This window comes from Plutella xylostella, chromosome 17 (genome assembly GCF_932276165.1).
Source record: "Plutella xylostella chromosome 17, ilPluXylo3.1, whole genome shotgun sequence".
Taxonomy (NCBI): Eukaryota; Metazoa; Arthropoda; class Insecta; order Lepidoptera; family Plutellidae; genus Plutella; species Plutella xylostella.
The window spans coordinates 6,993,431-7,017,803 of record NC_063997.1 but is presented as its reverse complement, the minus strand read 5'-3'; the positions used below and the strand labels follow the sequence as shown (position 1 = coordinate 7,017,803).

The following is a 24,373-nucleotide window of genomic DNA, read 5'->3' as shown; positions in this document are numbered from 1 at the left end:
TGCGGCGGATTATACGATCCGGCTGCGACATATATAAGCTATAAATAAGAGTGTTCTGTGTTCAATCTGACATTGATCTGACTGACAATCAAATTCTTATCTTTTTTTATAATTTGTTGTGTTGTGGAGAGGAGAATTCGCCGGAATTTTCTTAGAAAAACTCAAAATGTGGTCATTTGTTGAGAAAAACAAGAATGATATTATATATTTAAGTCTTCTCCTGTTTAGTGTGGGAATAGGTCCTCATTATCGATACCTGAGTCCCGTTAGTATTAAGAAATGGGTTGGTTCTATTCTTGGTCTGCTGCTGATCTTTATTGTGTCCGGTTATAATGCTCTCCACCCGATCTTATCGGCTACCATCGGCTTATTAGCAATAAAAGCTTCCACTGTTAAGTAAGTAAAAAACTTTTTATTATCCGTTTAGTATAATTTCAAGGTAATGTTTATCGTGTATAATTATCTAATAAGCTAATTAATAACTTAACCATTTGCAGATACTGCCACATAGTTACCTTTTTCTTTATGTTTGGCTACTTGTTCTTCTTCCGCCTTGCCGACAAGTTTGGGTTGCCGCTGGCGTCTGGACAGACCAATCTTATTGAGATGATCATAGTGCTGAGAGTGGTTGGAGTGGCTTTTGAAATAAATGGTTCTTGGCTCGCTGTTGCTAAGGCAAAGAAAGGAGGAGAGAAAGAAGTTAAACCGTCAAGAGATGGTGTGGAGAGAGATGAGGATTTTCTTGAACTCATAAACCCAAATTTGGATGACTTGTTTCATTACACTTTCAATTATGTGGGGTTGCTTACAGGTATAGTTTTCTGTACTGCAAGTTAAGCAGGAGTTACATGATAAGAGATGATCTGATTCTGTTTATTTGCTGGCCATGTTTGAGAGCCCTCACATAATGAGTAGCATCAGAACAGTCACTCAGTCCATTTACCTGTAAAAAAGTGTAAATTTAGCTTTACAAAGATTTTTTTAAACAAAATTTAATTTTCCCTTTACACTTGCCTGCCAATATTATAATCAACTTGTTATTTGCAGGCCCCTACTATAGATACAGGACCTTTGAAGATTATTTCACATTGCAATACCACAAGTATGCGGATTGCCTTGGAGAAACTATAAACACACTGAGAATTGTTCCTGTCTATGTGTCTCTGTACTTGGCCTTCTCAACAATTTGGCCTCTGGAGGTATAGAAAAACTATTAATCATACAATTTCTACATTTAAGGACTCACATAAACCATTAGATTTATAAAGTGCTAGCTGTTCCCGCAGAGAGAACTGTCAACTGTCAAGCAAACAAAAACCTGCTCTTGAAGTTAAATTCATTTTTGTGTGTAAACAGTGATATTGTGATCTTAAACCAACAAAAAAGTGTAGACAAATACTTTGGACATTTGTGGAAGTGTTATCCGCGTGTGATTTGCCGTATTTCAACCTAAAATAGTGCAAACAAAATTCGCGATAGTCACTTGAAAGGCCTAATTTATTTTTCTACTCTCATTTATTTACCATTGTCAGGAGAGTGCGTTCAAAAATCAGCTGTCAAAATGACATGTCAATGTGTTAGTGTTGCCATTGCATAAAATTACCTCCCATATGGTAGATTCTTTCTCGGAGGTGGCTGTCCAGGCCTCTGAGAAAGTCAAAGCTACTGGTGAAAACCCAAAAGATGCCGCAGGCAAACTGCTGAAAAGCTCGGGATCAGCGAAAATTAATCTCGATCCCCAGAATCAAAATAGTGAGGATGAAAATGACTGGCAAACAATCCCAATACTCCGTCAACATCAAAATAGGTACAAACGGAAGAGACTAAGTACACCGTCACCAGAAAAACAGGATCTTCGATCTAACAATAGATACTCTGCACTCAATGTTGATGATGCTCCTCAAGTTGAAGTTACGTCGAAAACGTTGAAGCCACCACCAATTATGCTATATGGCATTAAAAATGTAACAAAACTGAAAGAAACCATTGAAGTGGTATTAGATAAAACGCAATACTCATTCAAGATTGTCACCAAAAATCAAATGAGAGTTTCTACTGAAAATATGGATGCATACAAAAAGATAATGGCAGTGGTTCGTGAAAAACAACTGATTGGTCACACCTTTGTACCAAAAAGTGAGAGACCGTGTAGGATTGTCATAAAAAACCTTCACCATTCAACACCTATCCAAGCCATAAAAGACGTCATAGAGGAAACCGGAAACACAGTTAAAGGGGAAATCATAAATGCACGTCATGGATCCACTAAGACACCACTGTCAACCTGGTTTGTTAACCTAGAACCTGGGCCCAATAATAGTGAAGTAAAAAATATTAAATACATCTATCACACGAGTGTCAAAATAGAAGATCCAATACGGAAAAACACAATCCCCCAATGCAAGAGATGCCAACAATATGGTCACACCAAGAACTATTGTATGCGACCATACAGGTGTGTTAAGTGTGCTGAAAGCCACAACACAGCAGACTGTCCTAAAAAGGACAGACAAGAACCAGCCAAGTGTGCCCTGTGCCTAGAAGGTCATGCTGCCAACTACAGAGGATGCAGAGTTTTCAAAGAAATTGAGAAGAGGAAATTTGGCTCCAGAATAAACAACAAATCAGCCAAGCCAAACCAACAAGAAAATAAGAACCCCGAGGAACCAAATTCAGGCAGGTACGAATACACACCAAATCTGGGAAACAAAACATATGCCCAAGCCACAGCAGGAGTAACAGGTAGCCTTGAAACAATACTTTCAGAACAAACGAAGAAATTAGATCGCCTTATTGATCACATGAGTACCTTAATGGGTCTCTTGACAACCATCGTGAACAAGTTAGTCAAATAATATGGCCCTACGAGTTGCAACTTGGAATGTGAACGGACTGATTGGTAAAAAACAAGAAGTTAAAATATTACTGAATATTCAAAAACTTGATATACTTCTTATATCTGAAGCTCATCTAACAGAAAAGACACCTTTTAATTTGGAGGGGTATAGTACCTATGCTACATACCACCCTGATAACACCTCTCATGCAGGCACTGCAATTATTATAAAAAATACCATCCAGCACCAATTACTTCCAGAGTATAGATCAACCAAAATACAGGCAACTTCAATAATGATACATGATAAACAAAGTCCAATCACAATAACATCCATCTACTGCTCGCCAAAACAAAAGAGAAACCCAGAGACTACAGAAGAGGACTTCAATAGTTTCTTCGAGTCACTTGGTCATAGATTTATTGTCGGAGGGGACTGGAATGCAAAGAATCTACAGTGGGGATCACGCCTCACCACAACACGAGGACGCAACTTAAAAAAGAGCATGGACTACCACAAGCTTAATGCCCTGACAACTTGTGAACCAACATACTGGCCTACTGACCCACAAAAACTCCCAGATCTGTTGGACTTCTTTATCTACAAAGGCGTGCAGACTCACTTTCTGTCAGTAGAAAGCTGCCATGACTCATCCTCGGATCATACACCAGTCATAGCGACTCTGAGCTATACCATTATTGAACGTCCCGCCAATCCGTACCTGTGCAACAATCACACAGATTGGGAAAACTTCAGGAGACATCTTAATGAAAACTTAAATCTCAACCTTTGTCTGAAAAGTGAAGATGATATAGATACTGCCACCGAACATATCATAACATCCATACAAAGAGCAGCATGGGCAAGTACTCCATCCCAGAAGAAATCATCTAATAATGAAGCACACTCCAATCTTCCGTTTATTGTTAAGCAGAAAGTTTTAGAAAAACGTAGACTTCGACGCATTTGGCAGAATAGCCGGCATCCAGCAGATAAACGGGAATACAACAAGTCAGCTGCAAGCCTCAAAAGGTTTCTTGTGGAAATTGAAAATGAAACATTGCAACAGCGCTTAGAAAACTTGACAGCCAAAACACCAGCAAAAGTTGAAAACTCCCTGTGGAAAACTGTCAAATCACGAAACAAACCACAACTGGCTCAACATCCCCTAAAAACGGATCGTGGCACGTGGGCTAAAACGGACCCTGAAAGAGCTGAAGCCTATGGCTTATTCCTAAGTGATGTGTTCCAACCGAACAGCAGCATGGGAACAGACACATTAGATGAAGAAGTTAGAAAGTTTCTTGAATCTGACCTACAACTCAGTCTGCCCTTACAACACTGCACACCGACAGAGGTCCGGAATACAATAAAACTACTGGAACTAAAAAAGGCACCAGGATTTGACCTAATAACAGCGGAGATACTAAAAGAACTTCCTAAAAAGGCAATAGTATTTATAACCACACTGTTCAATGCTATATTGAGAATGTCATACTTTCCTCGTGTATGGAAAGTCTCACAGATAAAAATGGTACCTAAACCTGGAAAGCCTCCGCACCTGACTTCCTCGTACCGGCCAATCAGCTTGCTACCAGTGCTATCGAAAGTACTAGAAAAAATAATCAGCGCTCGATTAAATCAAAGCCTAAAAGACGCCAGTACTATCCCTGACCACCAGTTTGGGTTTAGAAAAAACCATGCCACTGTTGAACAAGTACACAGGGTCTGCGAACACATTAGGGAAGCTCTGGAATGTAAGAAGTACTGCTCAGGAGTATTTTTGGACGTGCAACAAGCCTTTGACAAGGTTTGGCATAATGGCCTGCTCTACAAGTTGAAAAAGTCACTGCCCCACAACTTGTACCTACTACTAAAGTCATATTTAGAACATCGCATATTTTATGTCAAGATTAATGACTCAGTCTCAGAGTTCTACGAGATCAATGCAGGAGTCCCTCAGGGCTCAGTGCTGGGACCGTCGCTGTACCTACTCTATACTGCTGATGTGCCTGAATCAGACAATGTGATGACCGCTACCTTTGCAGACGATACCGCGGTTCTTGCTTCCGATGAAAATAACAATCTGGCATCTGAAATGTTACAGAGCCATTTAGATAAAGTTAATAAATGGATGAAAGATTGGCGAATAAAGGCTAGCGCAACTAAGTCGAATCATGTCACATTTACCTTAAGGAAAAAAGACTGCCCTCCAGTGAAACTTGGAAATGAAGTGCTCCCCCATCAATCTACTGTAAAGTACCTGGGCTTCCACTTAGACAGGAAACAAACTTGGAAATGCCATATCCAGAAAAAAAGAGACGAGCTAAATCAGAGATACCGATCATTGGAGTGGCTTATGGGTAGAAAATCTAGACTATCGCTCGAAAATAAATTGTTGTGTTACAAAACAGTCCTGAAACCCGTGTGGACTTACGGTATTCAACTGTGGGGAACAGCAAGCCAAACAAATATTGAAATCCTACAAAGATTTCAAAACGGAGTACTCAAAGCCATAGTAAATGCACCCTGGTTCACCAGAATGGATGAGGTGCATGAATATTTGAAAATGCCTACCGTGAGAGAGGAGGTTGCAAAACTTACAAGAACCTACCGAGACAGGATTGTAAACCACCCAAACAAACTGGCCACTGACCTTACCAGTAATGTACCCACCAGAAGACTAAAAAGAAAAAATATCTGGGATAACATAGACCAATAATACATTAAGAAGGCAGCCTGACAATGGAAGGGTATGCCTGCAAAGCCAATCATAAACATGAAATGAACTGCTTATGGTTATATTAAACCGATTGCATGTTGGCAAACAAAATATGAAAAAAAAAAAAAAAAAAAAGCTGTTCCCGCGAGCTTCGCTTCGCCTTAAAAAGTTTTCCTGTGGTAATTCTGGGATAAAAAGTAGCCTATGTTCTTTCCCAGGGTCTATACCATATGCATACCAAATTTCATTCAAATCCGTTCAGTAGTTTTGGCGTGAAAGAGTAACAGACAGACAGACAGACACATTTACTTTCGCATTTATAATATTAGTTAGGATTTAGATGAGATTCAATTAAAAGCCATTCTTTTGTGTTATTTCAGTATGTATTAACAGAAGAGCACAACAATCGCCACTTCCTGTACAGGATGATGTACCCATGGGTGCTATTTGCAGCATTCCGTCAAAGGATCTATGCTGGTATGACCCTTGCCGAGAGTGTGTGCACTTCTTCTGGCTTCGGTGCCTACCCAGTGCAGGGAAGGAACAAGACCGGCCATGGGCCGACTGTTGGCTACTTGAAGTTGAAACAAATGTAAGTTAAGTTGTTGCTTTATAGCTGAATAAGAAAAGTTTCAATTTAAGTTGCATTCATTACCATAAACCCATGTGTAAAAAGTGTTACCTAATTGCCCCTCTACATGTATATCTAGAGTCATCATCATCAGTCAATCTGAAGCTAGTCTAGCTGAAAACCAGCGCTATGGTTTATCATAGCACCAAGCTGAGCTAGAATCCGTTTCTGCACCGGGAAGCAACACCCTTGCTCATTTTCCTTTACCTTTTTTTATTATTTATTTTTGTGTTGTTTCCGTGTGTGTGTGAAATAAATGTATTTTCTTTTTCTTTCTTTCGTTCTTTCAATAAACAGTGGACATATTTCTCTCCCAAGGAGTACAACAACACTTTACACTATCTTCCGCCGTCATTAGTACAATGGCCAGAGGGTGTCAAACAATACACTTGCCTGCTTGTGGATTATGTCTGGAGTTTATTGCATAAAAATCCAGACATAACTAATAATAAATACCTGGAGAAATTAAATGATAAAGTATCTTATCATCACTTCAGTAAATTGGTAAAATGGTTAAAAAAAAATTCCGGTACCCTTGCAGGTCAGAGGAGGAAGCTAAGAAATCCCAGTACGACTTCGCGACCATAGAGTCGATGGACGTGTGGGGCTGCGAGACCGTGGTGACGCTGCGGGACTCCATGAAGGTCTGGAACAAGGCCGTCCAGTACTGGGTGGCCATGGTCGTCTACAAACGGTTCCCGGTTAAACCTTTGAAGTGAGTGACGATGTTGAATGTTAATTTTTCATAGTATGATTTTCTTAGGGTTGAAAGGAGCTTTTCTGAGTGACGTTTCAATTGTATCTTATAAGTGCGGCGGCTTGCATTGGATTATAAAAACATAATAGAAAACAGCTTGGCAGCAGGCGTTCTAGGAAGATCTAAAGTAAATAGATAAATTATTAGTACATGTAAAACAAATTCTTACCTTATTAATGAGTACAAAACGCACTTTCCAGGATCCACGCCGCGTTGTTCGTATCAGTGATCTGGCACGGCTTCCATGCCGGCTACTTCTTCTGCATCTACGCGTGTCCCTTCTACCTCATGGCGGAAGATATCTACTACAAACTCTATTACAAGAATGCTACTGGAACCGTAAGTATTTCTTTACGTTTACTAGATACTCTTTATGAGTAGGTACTTAATAGATTCTGAGAGACCATAATAATAGGCGTACTAGGTTAGCGTGCCATAAAAATATTGAATAATAATCGTGAGAATTTATACCATAACTGTTTGTACACATGTACTGTATAGTAATGTCTTATCTAGAGCCCTCCCAGCTTAATGCCTTATTAAGAACTCATTAACCTATCAACCGCCACCTAATATATGACCTCATGGCAAAACACTTACATAGTTGAGATAATTAGTCACTCCGTCAGTTACCTAGAACAATGAATTCGTAATCATAGTAAAACATTCAAACAAACTCAGATTATAATTTAACCATTTCCAGACAAAGAAAGTAATCGGCTTCATCATGTGGTTCCTGCGATCGCATTCAGAGTCGTACCAAGCCGCCGCCTTCCTTCTTCTGACCTTCGACCGCATCTGGATCTACTACTCCTCGGTATACCACTACTGGTACGGAGTGTGGCTGGTGTTCCTAGTACTAGGTCTAGTGCTCAACCAGGTGCACCTGATGTGCAGACCTAAGGTCGTTAGGGAGAAGTCTGAAGTTGTTGAACCTAGTAAGTAAATGTGTAAGCTTTGTTGAAGTATCGTACCATCTGGCATCGGGGTAATTCTCGACCAACCGCAAACGCAATAAAAGTAGTTACCAATTTGCAAGAAATTCTAGCACTAGACTCGAATGGCGTGCGGTAGAGAATTCAGCTACCAGGAGAAAAACATATTTTTATATGGATCTGATTAGTATTTAGGTACAAATAAAAAAACGTAGGTTATAAATAGTAGTTGGGGATCGGTTGTTTTATTACATTTAGCAATAAAATGGAGGTGATTTAGAAATTAGCTAAGGATACTTACTACATATACCTACTTGTTTGTAAAGTTATTCAAAATGAACATGACATAAATATAAGCAGCGGGTTTCAGCTGGGGTCATAATATGTGAAATTACATTGTTTGAGATTATTTTTAATATTGGTTGGTTCCATTGAATATTATAGATACTTAAGTGATTTATGGGTTTTAGTTTTAAGAGAAATTATGTTTTTCCGAAACATTCCAAACGGCATTTCATGTCATTTTATATAATATATTATCATGGAGATTTTTTATATTTATAATTTTCTAGTCTTTATCCTATTTTGTACAAGTTGATATAGTAAAGAAAATCAAAATGTTGTATATTTGTTTTATTAAAGAAGATCTAATATAATTACAGTGTTTTATATTATTTAAATGCCCAGAACTACATCATACACTTTTATTGAAAGGATAAAATAAGTCAATCCTACCTCTTGCTTTCTCATGCATTATTATGTAAAACAATTTTATTTGGAAATACATTTCTTTAAGTATAAATAAGGCATGTGGATGTTGAAAATCACGATTAAATCATGATAAACGGTTTTTAACTTGGTTAAATCTATGTTAGGTATATTATAGTATTAATATTAAATCTAGGTCTGGGTCATACAGTTGACGTACAGTTGAGTCAGGTATATGAGACACACTGTAAAGCTGAAAAGGAGAAAGTTTACACATGATAAAATATGGCACATAATCTAATCTGTTCTTAAAACTGATAGTAAAATAAAAGCCAACTGGCAAGTTCATAAATAAATAGTAAAACATAACTACAGGTCGACTCACTAAACAGAAATATTAAGCTTTGAATACGAGTATAGCATGGCTTTTGTACACAGCGCAACATCTAAGAATATAAAATAAAAAAAACAAAATATCAGGCAAAAAATATAAATGTGCTGAATCTAGAATTTATAATTATTTTAGCTTATTATTACATATTTTTACGATAAATTTACTGTGTCGATATAAGAGACATTTCCAGTTTTAGATAGCCTCATAAATAGTGGAGATTCACAATACTTACAGTGTATTTACACCAATCAATGAAATTTTACTGTTTCTGTACAGTTTTAATGAAATTAACCCAAGCCAGTGTGCCAATTAATACATTTTAGTTTGTGACTTAAATTATAGCATTAGTGCATTTGGTGAGTAGTCTAACACCAAAATTGTTATTATAGATATAAAATAATTATTAAAATCAAAATAATATTATAACCACTTTGGTTTATTAATAATAAGTTAAGAATATTGCGTAGGCTAGGAGTGTAGATATGAGTTAAAACTTAAACGAATATTAAATGTTATAATTAATAACAGTGGAAACTGAGAGTTCTTACACTTGTTTTATAACTTTTTTTTAATTTGTATAATCTGATTCATTTTCACTTTTACATCACATAGTTGCAACCAATTTCATATTAAAAAGTTAGTGCTGTTTCATGCAAAGCTAAAATAAAATTAATACATTTAGTTATAGGAAAAGCCACACCAACCACTAGAAACATACTCTTTCAGATGCGCTTGGTAAACTCTATCTTGTATACGTATTTAACTAGACAGGACCATTAATATTATTATTGACCCTTTTGTGCCAAGCACATCTGATAAAGCTGGTATAGTATGACACATTTCAGAGTTCTCATTGGGTGACCGAACTATAAGCTGAGATTCCGTAATTTACCAATAGGCGGTGATATATAGCGGTGCAGGTAGCCAATAGGAACTCTTCAATTCTGCCGTACTGTAATTTATCATTGTGGTATTTACCTAGCTCTCCACCCGTACGTAGCGGGCCTGTAGGTGGTCCCACTATTGTACTTAGCATGCTGCTGATTATAGTTCCTGTTCTGAGCCGGCGGTTGATTTCCTGGTTGAGAATATTGCGAATTAGAATGGCGCGAGTAGCCGGGGTTCTCCATAATGGGCCTAGTGTTGGTGCCCAGGAACGAGGTGAGGCCGCCGTTCTTGGATAGGTTACCGAGAATGCTGCCGAAGACGTTTCCTAGGCCACCGCTGCCGCCCGCGCCGCCGCCACCGCCGCCGCCGCTCGCGTACTTGTTGATGGTGTTGAGGATGGACTGCAGCGGGTCTCCCTTGCCGCCGGAGCCGAAGCCTCCAGACGAACCACCGCCGCCTCCGTAGCTGGATCCTCCGTACGGGTTGCTGCCGCCGTGGTTGCTGCCGTAGGGACTGCCGCCGCCGCTGTTGCTGCCATAGGGACTGCCGCCGCCGCTGTTGCTGCCATAGGGATTGCTACCGCCATGGGTGCCGCCGTAGGGGTTGCTTCCTCCGTAGGGGTTGTTGCTTCCTCCATAAGGATTGCTGCTTCCTCCGTAAGGGTTGCTTCCTCCGTAGGGGGATCCCCCGTTGTTGCCGTAAGGAGAGTTGTTGCCGGGCGGCACAGGGGGCGGGTAGTTGGGAGGCGCGTCGTCTCGCGGCGGGACGTACGGCTTCGGTTTCGGCACAGACGGCTGCGCTGGCTCGGAGTGTGAGCCTGGAACATTGACAGTTATAGTATTAGTATGGATATTTATGTAAATAATTTACTGTGAAGTAAGTTTCAGACCTTGCCAAACGTAGAATCCTTTTTCCATTGTAAATGACGTGGGCTTCGCATATAGGTAAGAACAATGCAGACTCGAGTGCATTGTTGTTACCTTCGCAACGTCATCTAAGTATCCTATGATTTTCTCAGCAAATGCCGGAACATACCTATATACCTACTTTACCAGTGTACCTAATATCGTACCTAAGGCCACATCAGCCACATGGCATGGATTTAAAAGAATAGTTACAAACCGTCCGTCACAATTAAATACGTTTAAAAAAGCTTTATGTCAATTTATGAGTATAATAAGTAGAATGAAGGCTTTACCCTCAACCTGTGACTTCTTCTTGCACGTGGGGTAGGTGCCACAGTTGGACGTCTGTCCGTACGAGCACGTGTCTTCGGCCAGCACGCACACCTCACTGTTCAGACACCCGATGTCTCGACACGAGCGACCATATTCTGTAAATAACATACATTATTAGTAAATACCTAGAGCGGTGGTAGCTAAGTCAGGCGCCCGGGCGCTTCTCACGCCAGAGATGCGGGTTCGAATTCCGGCGCTGACATGTACCAATGAGTTCTTTACTATCGCTCTTACGGTGATGGAAAACATCGTGAGGAAACCTGCATATTAGAACTCGGCAGTTTAGACCTCACGAAGTACAATAAGTGAAGAGTTCAGGAAGAGGCCTGAACTGGGATATGGTTCAAAATCTGGTCATTTGTAATATTCGGGTTCCCCTCATCTCGCCAAATCTTTATTGCCCTAGACTCGTTTCGCATAACTCGTAAGGTCTAAACTTTTTTGGTAGAATCATCACTTCGCCAAGACTTATGTGGCATAAGACTCATTTCGTCTAAAACTCTTTTGGCACAAACTTGAAAGTAGCCAAATCAGACCTTAGGCTACAATACAATATTTTATGTTATAAGAAGATATGATTATGTAATACTGTTACTTATAAATACATTTCAGGACTGACCATTGAACTTTGGCACCCATTTAGATCTCACTTCTTTTGTTGTTGAAGTCAACATTCGGCATTTAGGTAAGTATAATAATATTGAACTTGGCTTTCATTTCACATTTATGTTTTTGATTGGATTAGGCTATTCAAGATTTGGCCACACCATTATTAGGCTAAACAAGATTATGCGAAATAACTTTTTACTAAAAGAGATCTATGCCGTACGATTTTCGGCCAAACGAGACTTTGACCAAACGTTACTATGCAATATGAGATTAGGCAAATAAATCTTAGGCCAAAAAAGGTAGAACCGTAATATTCATTTACCAGTATTTTTATAATTTGCAAATTTCATATGAAGCGGAACGTTTAGGACTGGTTGACTTTGAAATAGATTTAGCGCCGACATAGGTGACCTTGTCAATAAACTCATAAAAGGCCAAGTTTAGTTACCTTAGCACAACTTGATCAAAACGGAGGTCACCATCCACATAGGCATTCTGTATTATTTCAAGAATACGAATTTAATTTGAAATAAAAACCACAAAATTGCCTCTTGAATTGTAACAGTAATAAAATCTTAAACATGATAAAAGAGGTCGGAATTTCCTACGACGAAATCGTTTTAGGCTAAAAACGAGAAATGTGAAGAATTCTTGCAGGATACAACCTTCCGAATTTTGGGGCAAGTGCGACTTTAGAGGTAATAAAAGATGTATACTTTTCACTTTTACAGCTTTATAAGACGAGATCGTAATTCATTGTTTTGTTATGGCAGGGCTGCAATGCGAATGATGTTGGTTTTATGCGTGCATTAGGTAATGGAAGCAGGCTATACCCGGCGCGGGGGGAGCCCTTTCCCGTGCTATTATAGTGTCTTACTATCTATATAATATATACTTAACAGACCGGATCCGATTCCATAGATCGAGTGTTTTTGTTGCGTCGATTTCTATGAAAGAACTATCTACACATCAGGCATACCTATAGGTACTCCATCTCTACTACTTTGAAAATCAATAGCGTTATCCAAAAGTATGTACCTAACATTGAACCCTTTAACACATATCCGCCATTAGTACCAAATAAGAGCATAAATCTGTACTTAACTTTATTGTTCCACGAATGAAAACGAATGATGTTACTATAACATTAACATCCGTACAGAGCATTGTGAGGCGATGACAAAGAATGTAAACATGTAAAACTTACTTGAAAATCCATCAGCGTATAGCACCAAACAGCACACTATGAATCCCGACTTCCAATCCATGTTTTATCTGAAAATAAAGATTATGGAGATAAGTAATTTTAGGACTAAGTTCTCCGCTCCGCACCGCGTAGTTCTATGTCCATTTCATAATACGCTCAAAACAGCTTAGGGAACATCGCGTAATGAAAACTGAATAAAAATCGATCGGTTCCCTTTAAAATATAGACTAAAGTAAGAAACGGTCGACTTTGCAACAAAATATAAATTATAATTTCTGTTGAACGAGACAGAACAGTTGTTTCAGAGTCTATGCTAATGAAACATTCCCGAGGCTCGTGTGTCACTATGAATAACTACTTCGCGCTTTCATGCCGCACATCGCACATTACAATCCAATGTAACAGAATAAGAAGCCACGACATACATTTAATTTAGTCAACCACCGTATTCGGTCTGAGCACCCTGTAGTGAAACTACACAAGCGAACACCTACACTTGTGGAGCCCGATTCTGGAATACTTAATGCGAATGAAATGCAAAACTTATGCAAATCATCGGTAGAGTTGCACTTTAGCAGCAACCGATAGGGCAAACTTTTTCTGGGGCTGACAAAGTTTTGAGGCAAACAACTAAGTACATTACTAGCATTACAGTTAGGATTTGCTATCATCTTCAAGTGCCGCCTCCTAGCAAGAGGGTAGCAGTCATCCTGATAGACAAAGCCAAAATAAAAATGTACCAAAATATAGCAAATGCTTGTTTATGTACAATAAACTCATTTAAAAAGCCTTTCGGTACACATAATTGTTACCCAAACTGTAAATCCTTCATCACTGTAAAATAAGTGTATACCTAGGTATCATAAAACGGCAATTATTCAGCAGCGTCCTGATATTTTCAGCCTACAGACAACACACACTAGTTCACAACAAACAGCAGCGAAACTTCTAGAACGACGCGCTTCCCGGAATCCGGGCTGCCGAGTTAACAAAGGTGGGTGTAATACCACGACACGTGCATAGTACGGGGGTGAAATGAGTCCGTCAGTTGCAAGGAAACTTTATGACACCTCGCCGGATCCAGCCAGACCTGCTCCTGCTACGGGTTAAATTAAACTAACAACCGCAGGTGCTGTCGGCATATTGCGAATTTTGCCATCGGAATTACTGGTATTCAGACCATGTTTATTGTTCTTAATCAAAGATGTGTGCTGAAGGAGCTCTGTTTTTAAGTCATAGTCATACTAACGTGTTACTAATGGAAGTCAGTAAGTGACGCTAGTCTGATTAGCCAATTTTGTCATTACGATAAAAACCCTAGTGTATAACAAAAAACCAACCAATAATTGTTATGAATTTCTATAAAACATAACTAATTTAAGTAAGTAATCAATTCAATTAATCCTCAAAGAAATAAAAATTCAAGTTCCTTCTAAACAACTGATGGGTTTACTGTGCCCGTTAGGGGTGGAGGGTGTGACCTAATGTCACGGGTTAACTATCGAAGGTCACTGAGGTCGGGGCGTGGCGTCACGCGACCACCTCATGAAGTATTCACCGGAGAAGCCTTGCCTAGGCTTGGAGGGAATGACTTTAAATTTAACTTTCAATATGTACCTACCTTCCTTCAAATTGGTAAACACCACCGCGTGGGGAAAAATCAACTACAATAAGTATTTAAGTTAACAACTTAAAGTAAAGTTAGGTGAGACTGCTCCATAAAGATACATACACCTGAAAAATTTGGAGAAGAGATAACCAAATTCAAGTACTTATGTGTGTTAAATCAAATATACTGTGAAAAATCCCGTACGTGATCTTTAAATTAAATACCCAGGGATAGCTATCATCAATTTAAATGTAAATTTTTGTCATGAATTTGTGGCCGACCTATTATTTATCCTTGACCTGGTGGACCCTTTTTGCAACAGCCTGTATATTTCAGCTTCCGACATATCCCATAATTTAAGTTAACCGTTTTACACATAGTTTCAAACGATTTTAATTTAATCACAACACACCTAATGAATGTTGGCCTCACAACATTTTCGCAATTTAATAACGCCTAAGCTTCTCGTTGACTGTGTGATTACTACTAGCTCAACACGGTATTACGCGGAAGGCGAGGGACGTGCTGATTAAAAATCGCGTGCGAGTAAAAATTAAAAGGATTCTCTTGGGGGATATTACATGCCATATAGCAAAATTGGATAGGAAGCGATATGGGAGATATATTGCCCGACATAAAGCCGTGCTCGGTAACTTTCTACCCATTTCCGGCAGCCCACTTCTGAATCGTATTTCGGGATCCTTTTTATCTTTTTGTGGGCGCGTCGGCGTTGCGCCGTAACGCGAAGTGACAGCGCCACCCGAGCCAATTCAAAGCTCATATATCACTTGAAGCTATATAACGAGCGCGCTAACGGCCGGCCCGTCACCTCGCCGCCTCGCGCCTCCATCACACCACTACCGGTCAAGCATTATCCTCCAACACTCTTATCTCCAACTCTACCCGTGATAATATTTGTGCCCCCCATAAATTCCACATCCCCAACCCTAGAGAGCGACTTAAATCAATCCTACACAGGCATTGAACACCCACATTACCTGACGAGGCAGCCCGTCGGATTAGACCGTAAGCCCATTCAAGCCGAGGCTAGGAACTCTAAATCCACGAGGCACTACATCAAGGCGATAAGGGCGCTGTAATTAGTTCAAATACACGTTCAGCGAAAATTATTGCCTCAATTTAAATGTAACCTGGAAATGGGTGCTACAAAGTCGTCGCCCGTAACTGGATATACGTTAAACGTGACAACATAGTGTCGGCGAGGCGTGTAACGTACGTGCGGAGCTGTGAAAAGATCGGCCCTGCCCGCCGCCGCCGCGCCGCCGCCGCCGCCGCCGTGGTCGCAGCAGATTTGGCGCGTTCGCATTCAGAGAGCGGTGCATCCGCTGAAAGCGCCACAAATTCTCGGATTGCAAGACTCTGCGCTGGGCGTGTGTGAGTTGGGGGGATTTATATCGGCGGAAATCTCTAGTTCACACTTCATGCCCGGAGGACGACGCTAGATAAAAATGGTAAAGAGCCCTGCCGTGTGCGCTCTACCGGGAATATCGCCGTGAGATTGTACGCTGATCCGCCGGGATCGCGAGTAATAGTTCAGGCTGGATTTTATCTTGTAATTTACTTTGTTGGAGCGGGATTATGTGAGCTTCTTATAAGTTTGTAATGTGGGGCTAGTTTCAGCTCGGTGGCTGCAAGTTAACAACGCCTCAGTTGGTGCCTTTGGTCACGAACTTCCATAAATTCGTTAGACCACACCAGTTGCAATTGTCATGCCTGTAGCGCGCTGTACTTACACAATTTATACATGAATGGATTCTATTTCTTGGCTTCGTTTGCGGCCAAAATATATTATGCTGTCTTGGAATAAGGTTCTTGATGTTAGTGTTAATAAATAAGATGAAGTATTAGGTTAGTGTGTGTTATAATTAACTATAACTTATATGTACTTGTCAACAAAGATGATAAGAAATTTCAAAACACTGGAGTTAATAAACTGTTTTTGTTATGCGCACTACACTAACTATGCACATCACTCGATGATAAGAGTAATTGCGTAATCAATAATGAGTGTGCTCATAAGCTTATTCATCATTGGCTAAATATTTAATCTAAATTAACTACGTACAAACCCGAGTGCTAACTTAGTTTTAGTACATAAGTAGGTACAATATGTATATATGGTCAGGGAGGACAGTAGAAGTCCAGACCACTTTTCCTGTTTGTATAGGTACTAAACCCGACCCGAGTCCGCGTTGTTCTATATGGGTACTAAGTATGTTTTTACTTATACAGGGTGGTGCAAAAGTGTAATGCAAAGCAGAAAGGGGGTGACTTTGGGAGTCCTCTGAACAACTTTTATGACCTACGACTTTTGTAATTATATACATACATAATTTAAGGATTATGCAGGTGTTATGGCCTAAAACAATGCATATAAAAGAGTGGTTTAATTAATGTAAATTATCGATTATATTGTGAACTCATTGGCGACAGTTTACACCCATAATGGGTCTTATGATTACATAATCAACAACAACAAGGTACCTAGGTAGGTCATCAATATCTATCAATCATATTTGTTAGAGTTTATAAATTAATAAACGTGGATTATTTGCAAGTTATAATATTTATAAAAATGGTAGCAGAGGTCCGTGGATCGTATATATTTTATAAAAATAGCTATCAATATTATTTTAAGTTAAATATTAAAATTAAGGTAGGTAAACATACCACAACATTACACATCTAGGCCTAGGTATATTTGTCCATAAAATTCATGACGTTCTTTTTATGAGATTGCCGTTTCATTGATAAGGATTTTACCTGTATCAGAGTTGTTTGTCCGCGATGATGCAAACATCCTTGAGAATGGCCAATTATAGCCGAGTCATAGACAAAGCACGCTTGTGCTCTTATAAAAACTACTTTTTGCATTAATTGTTTGCATTGAAATAGGATAGCAAATAACGTAGGTACATAAGTAATATATTTTTTTGTTTACTCAAGGAATCGATAAAAAAATGAAAACATTGGTTATTTTGCAATTCTGAGGAAACATTGGAATACACTGCTCTACCTATACCTTGTCAATAGTCAGGTTGCTGTACAATAGTTTTCCATGTTTATCAATAAGCAAGCATGTTTAATACACTCACGGGCAATGAAAAGGTTCCACTGAGAAAAACACCAATTTACTCCTAACTGAAAAAGGCTAGCTTTATAACGCCTTCTGCAACATTAAAGTACATTTATGAGAGCATCAGAATATTACCAAATAAAAACAATAATAATTTGTTAAAATTTAAATTAAATCTTTTAAATAATTGGGGTCGTTTGGTGTCCGAATTTTATGAGTGGAACTGTTTCTTTGCACGTCAGTGTAGTATCTACCTATAGATGCCAAGATATTATTTAAAAAGGAATCCATAGGTAGGTACTCCTTATCCTCCAAAAAAGTGACAAAAGCAGCTAAAAGAAAGGTGTTTAGTCAGCTTTTCCGTATCCCCCGTCCCTTGTACGGTCAGATATTATATTTACCTTTTCGAATTATGTTTCGAACCGATTTGACCCTGCCCTGTTTAGATACTGTATAGTCTGTGTATGAATTGCGACTATTGGCTGTGCCGGATAAACTAAATTCGGTCCCTCAATGGTCTTTGATTGAAAGAGCCGGAAATTTGCGAGGTCCATTTACAGGTTCAAGGAGCACAGAGTAGCAAATGATTTATAGCGTCAGCAGCGGTGATCATGTTTTTAGGGATCCGTACCTCAAAAGGAAAAAAAGGAACCCTTATAGCATTACTTTGTTGTCCGTCCGTCTGTCTGTCTGTCTGTCTGCCACCACCCTTTTCCTCAGAAACGGGTACAGGTATCAAGATTTTTTTTTTCTTTTTTTCGCGCACAAATTTTAGGTAGAACGGAGGATAATTTTTAGGTAGCTGCTTTCGTACTATTTGTTTGTGGCTTTTATTCCATATCGCAACAGGGTTATTGGTATAAAAAAGTAGGTGCTATAACAACTTTTTCACTACCCTTGTTTACCACAGAGGATAAAAAAACATGCTGTTATCCAGTGTTTAAGCTTTTGAAGCTCTTTTGAAGTAAATTTTATAACGTTGACCGAGCATGCATGGGTGAGAATTAAAAAGAAACAGGGATGCATGCAAAACATAGCCTTTTACAGCCGTCGTCGTCGGAATCTGATTTTGTACAGCCGGAATGTGAAAGCCGCCATATATTGGTTTTCCATTGGCTTGCGGTGAGGGAATTTTCCACCATACAGTTTTCACTGTGTTATTCTAAATTTCAGCGCTTCAAGATGAAATGAAAGTTAGTTTTCTATAATATCGTTTAAGCTTTATGAAAATTTGTACAAGTTCTACCTACCTACACGTTTTCTTCAACTAAGGGCAGTTTCTATAACTCTATCTATCTATAACTGGTAGTTACTTTCATACGATTTTGACAGATTGTTACTTTTGATTATGTCAAAATCGTATGAAAGTAACTACTAGTTATGGATAGATAGAAACTAGCAGTTAGTCTTCAGGATTGATTAGTTAACCTCGGATCGCTGGAGCTTAGCGATGCCACTAAACATAATAACATAATTTATGTAATGCACAAACAATTTTGAGACATTCAAATCTGTCAAAAACACATACAAACCTACACCGTAAGATAATAATAATATTGTACTTAAATTCCTTATTTATACAGAATTCGTTGGTAGGTACAGGCCAGGATTTGAACTCACGGCCTCTCGATCGACAGCCAGGATCTTATCCGATACGCCACTACGACTCTACAGATCCTGTAAACCCCGCTTTGAGTAGTACAGTTGTTGTTACAAGCCGAGGAGTTCGTAAATGGCTACGTTCGGCGAATAGTGATAGCTCAAAGGCAATACTTCACCATAAAGAATGTACAGCAGTCATAATAAATTAAACCAAGACTGTAGTATTTCTAATACGGAATAGAAGAGCTTTAGCAAAACGTGACTTATATATTTTTGGCTGAACTAATATTAGTTAGGTTTACATTTGGCAGTCTGCCACACCCTATCATTCATGAAATTTCCAGGGTAGGTACCTACCTAAATGGTAAGTTGGTTGTACGACAAGCCACTTTAAAAATGAGAATAAAATTATGAGTTTCGTTTTGCATATTTTTTTTTACATGCAAGGAAATCGCTTACACAATTTATGTTACCTATTAACAGATCGACGCACTGCAAACTTTCATATACGACTATTTTTGGAAATGGGCGCTTAAAAATTCCAAAATATCTACCTATGTGAAATATCTATCTATCTATCTATCTACCTATGTATACGTACATACGTAGATTCAGTAAGTTGCGTAAGTTACAGTGGCGAAAGCTCCATACAACACGATTCCTATGGGATACCTTTTGGATTGTTTTGATATTTATATGCAGCTCAAAATATTTTGTAAGTACTTAAGTATATTTTTTTCACACCAGCTTCACCTACAAACTAATGAACCCTTTCTATGTGGAACATTCATTAATGAATAGTAATTATAATATTTAACCAAATTGCTAAGGACTACCCATTTCTTAGTTGCTCATCCATTTAGAAATAAGTAGTCTTTAGCTATTTGTAATCTTCTCAGTGAAGGATGAGTTATGGATCCTGTGATTGTGGTCAGTAGTTCAGTACATCAACAACTAATAACAGGATGGATCACTTCACCGACATTCAAGATGCATCCATGTCTTACATAAAGGCCATAAGGACCAGTTACATTGATGCCTTCATGATTTATAGGCATCTTATCTTTGGTACAGGGTTAGTATTTTGACCAAGATAGGTATTTGTAAAAGTTCTCAGGTTGTGTATGTGCCAGTATATATGTCGCAGGCATCTGGTTTAATCTTCTTTTTGATTGAACCACTAGCCCGTTCATTGGATGGCGCTATTCAGTTGTATGACTATAGGACAACTCGTCAAGTTGTTGATTGTAACATTCGACGTCTTGACTGAACATCATTCAGCGAAGTCGTTGAATGGGATATGGTACAGCAACTTTGTAATGTCTGGTCAGGGTGAACATGACCAGACAAGAGTCAACAAAAAGACTATGTTACGAAGCTCTTATCTCACAAATTAACTAAACAATAAAAATAAACGTACCTTCATATTGTTGTTCATAATTATCCAGTTCGCCACATTTTTTTCTTTGAAACTATCCGCACACGGCGTAATAATAGTTAATCCATGTTGTCACTATTTTAACACAAATAACGCACTTTAAAGCTAATTTATTTCGAAAAAAATAACAATATAGGTGCTTTTTGTGTCATCTGTTAGCTGTTAGACGCTATATTTGTTTTATTCACCACCTGACTGATTTTAAGTCAGCTAACTAGTTGGACGTTTTGTGATGCTTGTACAATCAACGTTCGGCCTAGTCATACAACTGAGTTGCGCCATCCAACGGGCTAGTGGTTCAATCAAAAAGGAGATTAAACCAGATGCCTGCGACATATAAAAAACAACATTGTCTAAAATTGTGTGCTGCAACAAATATCTGCCTTCCCGGCAAGGGAGTAAATTATTACAGGTGTGGGTATACATACTATCAGAGTGTAAAGTAAATATGTAGGTATATTTATTTAGCAGATAATTTTGGAATTAAGATAGTATTATGTAGATTGACAGCAATGTTAAAGTTACGATTGCTGCCTACACATTACTACACAAACTACACATCCAGGTGGGATATGGGTTTTGTTCCCAGGAACTGTATTAATTAAGTAAGAAAGAAACTTTCTAGGGATTTAGTATGCAACAGTTATAGTTCTAGAGATATTTCAATGATAATTGAACATAATATTTTATGATTAATATGCCTACAGCTATACAGATAGGTACTGAACTGAATCTGTTATAACAATTTACAATGAACAACAAGTTATAATAATTTAACAATGACCAGCAGTAGCATGTTGGTAGCACAGAAAAGAGAAAGTCTCTTTGTTGTTCATTAAAAACTAAGGAACACATTATATTATTGTGACACTTTGTTACAATTATAGTTACTTACAGTCATAACATAAGATGTGAATTAATTCACAACCAATGAATAAATTTGTTATACTAGTACGTAGCCTATGTTTATTTATAAAAACTTGGAGTGGAATATTACAATGATAACCTAAGGAACTCTTGGATAAACTTTGAGTAACACAAACTATGAATCTGATTATGGGTAGCTACATATTTATAGCTATAAACAGGATATAATATAATTAGCAGAATAGATGAGTCAAGGTCTTGAGAACTTATAAAAGTAAAGCCTAAAAACATTGTTATTTACAAACAAATTTTGTAATTATTTCTAGAACTTACCAGTATGTGAATTTGATCAGGAAATGTTCATTCGAAGCACTTGATGATAAACGTTAAATGAAAGCAGAATATTCTAAATAAACACGTCGAAACACAAAAATGTAGTCACGCAAAGCAGGAAGGAGGAAGGTCGGCCACAAAATCACAATAGTTTGATGTTTCACTGACATTGACAATTTCAATGATGACACTGTGGCAGTGACAGCTGTCAAATGCTCAGCTGATATCAAAAGGCCCGTTCATTTTTCCAGTTCTATTGAAAATTTATTCTTGGAATAAAAGATTTTCAGATTGTCAGTCTGGCTGAGTCTGAGAACGGTGCATGGTAGCCAATGGTAGTTGTAGGTGGAAGCGGTAGTACAGTCGGGTAACGAACCAACGCGCCTGATTCTAATTCAAATTCTAATAATGAACTTATTAGTTAAATCATTCTGTGATAGGTAACTAGTTAATAATTAGCATTATTAATTACGAGTAATCTTCAGGTTTAAAAAACCTATTTTTAAGTACTTACACCACTAATTCTCATAAGTTTTCATACCACCACAGATAGTAAGTATTCCTTATTTTTAGTAGGTAAGTACCTAATAGGAACTATGTAGGTAGGTACTCATAAAAAAAACACTTTATATGTTACCTAAGTACCTACTTTATTGGGAGCAGTGGTAGCTCAGTCGGGTAAGCGCCCGCTTCTCACGCAAGAGATGCGGGTTCGAATCCCGGCGCTGAAATTGTATCAATGAGTTCTTTTAACTTAACTAAGTAAGTACAATGTATACCATCGCTTTTACGGTTAAGGAAAACATCGTGAGGTAACCTGCATATCTAGATTTAGCACATCTAGATATGTGAACCCATCAACCCGCAGTGGACCAGCGTGGTGGGAAATGGTCCAAGCTTAGGAAAGCAGTTTAGACCTTGGGGATATGCACAAAGGTTCCACTCGAGAGAGCCACGTGCAGGTACTTACGCCCCCACACAGAATAGAATAGAATAGGTAAAGTACCTACTGAATAAAATACTGAAACTGGTATGAGGCATTTGAAAGTAATATTGAATGAATGGGTGACATAAATAGTTACCTACATTTATTTCAATGAAAGTTGGTATGAAGGAAGCTGAGTCCCTGTATTATTCTTGGTGATGATGAGCTCATGGGTACTTAGTGTACTTACCGATGTCGTCATTTGTACACAATTGCCTATTGAATTCTGGTTAGCAATTATTATTATTAGTATCACATCGACATTAATTTGATCACAATGGTAGTGATTATTACATTAATATTACCTATTAGATTGAATACAAGATTTCCTTAGATGTATCGTAATCACCTAGCTACTAGATAGGTTCGGGAAAGCTACCAGTTACCAGACCTATAATAGGATCTAGTTTATCCTAATTAGGTATTTTTAGGTACTTAGGTAAGTTAACAGAAAAAAGAATATTTCTATAGAATAAGGTTTACTTACATAAAAAATAGCAAAGTTAAGTGTACCTATATACCAATATTGTGGTTTTTCATGTAATTTTTCCTTTATGATGATCCTAGCGACAAGTTATTAACAGCCGCGACTGTATTCGCTAGGTAGGCAGCCCGCGGCTATCGCCCAACTTTTACAAGATATTATTGTGGTTGGGCGGGCGGTAGCTTGTCCGAGTCCGTACAGACATTGCCCCAAAAATACCTCCCAGAAAAATGTTGAGGGAATTTTTACCTAAGTATTTAATTTTCTAAACGTAATAAGGTAAAACAATGTTATTTTCTAAACGAAATAAGGTAAGCATTGACATATATATTACTGCGTAAGGACAGGCCAACCCACTCAAGAAAATGGCACCCGCGCGTTGGCCCTAAAATAGTCATTTTAGGGCCAACGGACCTCAGTCGACAGTTGTCTGTGACGGAGAGAAGAGTCTTTGTTTCTTGTGATAAATATGCCTATTTTGTTGTGAAAGGCTACAAAACTATGATACGAAGGTCAAAAAGGAATATGGAATATCGTATCATCCTTAATTAATAAATAAACACATTTTAAAGCGATAATTATTTTACTACCAAAGTCTACAATGGCCGCACGATGTAACCTTGTACGGACGTCCGCATACAACTCACTCATATTATTATGTACCTACTGTCCGGTGACGGTAAAATATGAACGCACGTACAAGGTTGCGTCGTCAGGATAAGTAGCTCGGCTCTGACATAGTTCCAACAAATTATGACAGATGGCAGTTATTTTACTTGTATGAAGAAGGTTTGAGTAAAATGTTCTGAAGGGCGTATCCTTCCTTTTGAAATCATTGAAGGTAAGTAATACAATGTTATTGGTTTTCTTTCTACTTAAAAACTGTTTAAAAGGCGAATGCGCTTATACCTTTGACAATTACTGGATGCTTATTGCTAAAAGCGTTTTATTAAATAGTTCATCGTGCACTGGAATCGTCTGGAAGAATCTAATTAACAAATAAGATAACGGACTACAGCGAGGCGGGGCTTT

General features: G+C 38.4%; 2 protein-coding genes across 3 annotated transcripts; one reads left to right on the top strand and one right to left on the bottom strand.

The window, feature by feature from the left end:
• The first annotated feature begins 93 nt into the window (after positions 1 to 93).
• On the top strand, positions 94 to 8,538 carry LOC105386019 (lysophospholipid acyltransferase 7). The gene is made up of 7 exons (XM_011556501.3): positions 94 to 396; positions 498 to 811; positions 1,048 to 1,199; positions 5,940 to 6,151; positions 6,732 to 6,905; positions 7,148 to 7,286; positions 7,651 to 8,538. Exons 1-7 carry the CDS (start codon positions 167 to 169, stop codon positions 7,891 to 7,893), a joined length of 1,464 nt encoding a protein of 487 aa, XP_011554803.3. The 5' UTR covers positions 94 to 166; the 3' UTR covers positions 7,894 to 8,538.
• On the bottom strand, positions 8,501 to 22,032 carry LOC105383648 (translation initiation factor IF-2). 2 transcript variants are annotated; one of them, XM_048627071.1, is made up of 6 exons: positions 21,873 to 22,032; positions 12,927 to 12,994; positions 11,071 to 11,205; positions 10,174 to 10,689; positions 9,963 to 10,062; positions 8,501 to 8,843 (listed from the first exon to the last, which is right to left on the bottom strand). In XM_048627071.1, the coding sequence occupies exons 2-6, from the start codon at positions 12,985 to 12,987 to the stop codon at positions 8,783 to 8,785; spliced, it is 873 nt and encodes a 290-aa protein (XP_048483028.1). In that variant the 5' UTR covers positions 12,988 to 12,994; positions 21,873 to 22,032; the 3' UTR covers positions 8,501 to 8,782. The 2 variants fall into 2 exon arrangements, with proteins under 2 accessions (XP_048483028.1, XP_048483027.1); XM_048627070.1 differs by having other exon boundaries at positions 9,963 to 10,689.
• Between the last annotated feature and the right edge of the window lie 2,341 nt (positions 22,033 to 24,373).